This window comes from Rhagoletis pomonella, unplaced genomic scaffold (assembly GCF_013731165.1).
Source record: "Rhagoletis pomonella isolate Grant_MI unplaced genomic scaffold, Rhpom_1.0 Rhpom_scaffold_00001, whole genome shotgun sequence".
Classification (NCBI taxonomy): domain Eukaryota; kingdom Metazoa; phylum Arthropoda; class Insecta; order Diptera; family Tephritidae; genus Rhagoletis; species Rhagoletis pomonella.
This window is the reverse complement of record NW_023458555.1, coordinates 24,519,196-24,523,334: the sequence shown is the minus strand read 5'-3', so window position 1 is coordinate 24,523,334 and position 4,139 is coordinate 24,519,196. Positions and strand designations below refer to the sequence as shown.

At 35.6% G+C, this 4,139-nt stretch overlaps 2 protein-coding genes across 2 annotated transcripts in view; both read left to right on the top strand.

Annotated features, from left to right (window-relative positions):
• Positions 1-4,139, top strand: part of LOC118741553 (esterase B1-like) — a gene marked incomplete at its 5' end in the record, with an annotated part of 15,956 nt that overhangs the window by 782 nt on the left and 11,035 nt on the right.
• Positions 393-3,036, top strand: LOC118741570 (esterase B1-like; the record flags this gene model as incomplete). The annotated part of the gene is given in 2 exon segments (XM_036473572.1): positions 393-1,126; positions 2,541-3,036. Coding segments are annotated over 2 exon segments (1,190 nt in total), but the record flags the coding sequence as incomplete, so codon positions are not given.

Sequence of the window (4,139 nt, the reverse complement as noted above, 5' to 3'; positions counted from 1 at the left end):
CACATAAGTGTGACCGACCACGAAATAAACGGGCAATAAATGTTGATGGATAAGTTTTGGTGCAGCTTATCGCCAGTTAAAACTAATGCCTATCCAGCTTATCTTTGTTTTGACGCCAATAATTTTGTTTTTATTTTTTAATTACGTACCCATTGTTTTACGTCAGCTAAAAACCGAGCAGTTGTTGCCTGTTATGGTATTTATATTTGGCGGTGCATATTATATGGGCGGGGCTACAAGAAATTCTTATAGCCCAGACTATTTTATGAGCGAAAAAGTGGTGCTGGTAACACTAAACTACCGGCTGTGTTCCCTAGGTGAGTTAGTTAAGATACATACACACATTTTTTTCTTTATCTACTAAATAACACTCCGTCATCCAAATTCCATAGGTTTTCTGAGTCTCGCGGATCCTGCGCTACAAGTACCCGGCAATGCAGCGCTCAAAGATCAAATACTCGCGCTCAGATGGGTGAAACAATATATCAGTCACTTCAATGGCGATCCCAACAATATAACAGTGTTTGGAGAAAGCGCCGGCGCTGCTAGCGTTCATGCGCTAATGCTTAGCGAACAGACAAGCGATCTTTTTCAACGCGCCGTCCTTATGTCCGGCACTGCGCTAAGCTATTGGGTCAACATGCCGCAGACTGATATGGCCTATAGATTAGCAAAATTTAATGGTTATAGCGGTGAGAATATAGACGCAGAAGTATTATGCTTTCTACAACAATTAGAACCTGCCAAACTGGTACAACATTCGCTGCTCAATGAGGAGGAACGCAGAAAGTTGTACATATTTCCTTTCGGACCAATTGTGGAGCCATATGTTAGCGCGGATTGTGTTTTGCCAAAGCGACCATTTCAGCTGTTAACAAACGCCTGGAGTAATCGCATACCATTGATTATTGGCGGTAACTCCTTTGAGGGTCTCTTTATGTATCAACGTCTGAAGATGTTTCCACAAATAATGCGCACGCTTTTGAATGATCCAGAGCGGATTTTACCAGAGGACGCAAAAGAAGCTTATACGCCTGAGCAGCGGCGGGAAATGGGTACAAATATGCTGAAATTATTTTTTGGTGCGAAGGAGCCAAGCGATCGTTCGGTGTTCAAATTTCTAGATGTAAGTCTATTTAATAGCTAATTTCCACCAAGCCTTAACAGCAGTTAATGCCTATAGGAAAGGGGAAATTACAATTCGAAGGGGGTAATTGCTCATAAAAAGTACAAAAAAATTAAGGTAAAAGAGCAAAAGTCAGAAATCAACCTTGCCGATGCCACAACATGTTAAAATTCTTTAAACTTATCTGAGCTCTTAACTGCAGTTAGCTGTTAGTGGGAATGGGGTATAATAAAATTTTTGGGTATGTTACAGGAAGGTTTTGTATACAGCGCTTCATATAACTTATTGTAGAAGCATAGGCAGACGACAGCCTTGATCTGTACCAACTTTATAATTCGGAATTATCTCGGCAATTAACTGCAGTTGATCCGGATTAGGGGTCCTGCAGCTAATCCTCGAAATTAATGCGGATCTGGGGAACTTTCGATACCAGTACTGACCAAAACGGCTAGCTGTAGCACAAGAAAGTTTGGCGTCCGCGGTAACTGAAGGGTGAGAGTTGCGTACTAGACTTCTGTAGGGCCCAGGTTCGATTCCCAGCTCGAGCGATTGCCAAACAAATTTTCTTTTCTAGTATATTTATTTTTTTTCATTCATATATTTTAGTTTATCCACTTAGAGGCACAAAATTCGAGGATGTGTGAGGATTTTCAATATATACCCGTGATTTTATTCTATAGAATTTTCTCTTTAATTTGCACGGGTACTATTTTTTTAGATTTCACTGAATTTTTTAAGTGATTTTTTGAAATAATCGTATTTTTAAACTTTCAAAGTTCTTTAAAACAATCGTGATATTTGGCTCACGGTGTCGTGAATATATTGATTTTTGTACATATGTGCAAAATTGACTGTCGCATTGGAAAAATAAAAGTAACAATTTTGTGAAAAAACGAAAAAAAAATGAAAATTCTACTGGCCGTGGGACGCGAACCCACGAACTCGCTGCTCGTTTATCTGCATTACTACCATATGTCAGGGTACAATTTTGATGTTGCCGTCTGTTTATGCTATAACACGTATTTAGTAAACTTTTTTTTATTTTAAAGCTTAGCTGCCTTTGCACTGTTCGATTTTCTAGTCGACTTTAGTCGTTCAAACAAAATCTACCATAAACTGTAAAATGTAAATGCTTCGGCTCAGTCGATTTTCCAGTCGACAAAAATCGACCCGGGTAGAACCAACTTTTAGTACCCAGCTTTCAAGAAAAACAAAAATTGTATAAAAAAATGCTCATTAAAAAAGAAAAAATTAATTTTCTTCTACATATCAAAGTTTCTTCTAACAGTTGGCTTAATCGAGCAAACAATTTTTCTTGATAGCTGGAAATTAAGCTTAAGTAAAGAACAAAACATTTTTGTACCACAATTTAAAAATTTTTAAAAATTATCATCCATTTTAAATTTCCTTCTAGATTTATGGCTACAAGCAATTTTGGCATGACATCCATCGCACTATTTTGGCACGTTTGTCCTATGCCTCTGCTCCAACTTACCTATATCGTTTCGATTTCGATTCACCAGATTTTAATTTGTATCGCGCAAAGTTTTGTGGCCACGATCCAGTGCATGGCTGCGCGCATGCCGATGACCTATCATACATGTTTTTCTCAAATGACTCGTGGAAAGTTAGCTTGGACTCGGCGGAATATAAAACCATAAGGCGGTTAATTGGCATTTTAGTTGCCTTTGCCAAGAACTCCGATCCCAATTGTGATGAAATTAAACCAATTGTATGGCATGCGCTTGAGAAGTCTAACCCGAGCTTGGCTTTGAATATCAGCAATGATTTGAGTATAATGGAATTGCCAGAGAGTGTGAAACTGAAAGCATTTGATAAATTATTTGCATCAACGGAGCAATTGTATTGATAAGTTGTTTTACTTGTTACATTCCTTAACCTACATAAATATGTAAATAAATTAATACATAACAGTACATATCACACTCTGAATAAAAAAGTTTCCGATCTAAAAAAAAAATTTTTAAATCGCCTTTTATTAGTACATACCACATCATTTTTTGCAACAAAGGATTTTAGTTAGATATGGATTTTTACATTTCAGCAACGATGTTACATAGGGCCTATCTATATTAGGGTAACGCTATAAATACAAGCTAGCTTACCTCTAATTTAAAAAATTTTGTCAAACATGTAGAAAAGTGGCATTTTTTTAAACGGCACACAGTGGTCGGAAGAGATTTGTTACGCGCGAAAATTTTAGTTTGACAGTTCACAGCGGTCGTGAGATGGTAATTTCTCTAAAAATAAGAAAATCTTTTTGAAAATACCATTTTACCTTTTTTGAATTTTTCTAAAAATCAGATAACCTTTATAAAAATCTCTTTGATTAGGTTTTTAGACATGCTGATCTCGAATTTATGTCAAAGTTTCTAAAAATTATAAAATATTTTTTAAGATGCTCCTGATAAGGGTTTTATACATTCTAGTCACGAATTTAGGTAAAATTAAAACCTTCAGGGTTTACAATTGTCGAAGGGCTGTCAACTTCTCCAGAAATAAAGGCAATTTACCAAGAATTAAACGTACTATGTTTTTGGAGGCTCACTGATCTTAAGTTCTGTATCACATTCAAACTTTTTCGGTTAACATTCGTGAAACTAACGGTAATGGTCAGTTAAGTAACACAATATATGTATTTGTTTAGCAAAATTTTATTTATCCTATACCAGGAATCACATATAAAATGAATTTATGATCAAATTATAAAATTATAACAGTAATTATATTTATAAATTAGGAATAGTCGGGGCCGTCTGCTATATGTTCAGCCCAAACAATTTAATCTAGGTCCAAAGAGTTTTTTTAATTTTTTATTTTATTATATATGAAATTCGTCATTACCAAAACTTCAGTTTTCTTATTTTTAAAAAAGTTATTCAGGTTTTAATCTCTGGAAATTTCGGACGCCATATTGGATTTCGAATTTTGAATTTTCAAAAACTAGCTTGAAATTTGTAAAGAGCGAATTTAAGAACCTCTAAATACCATA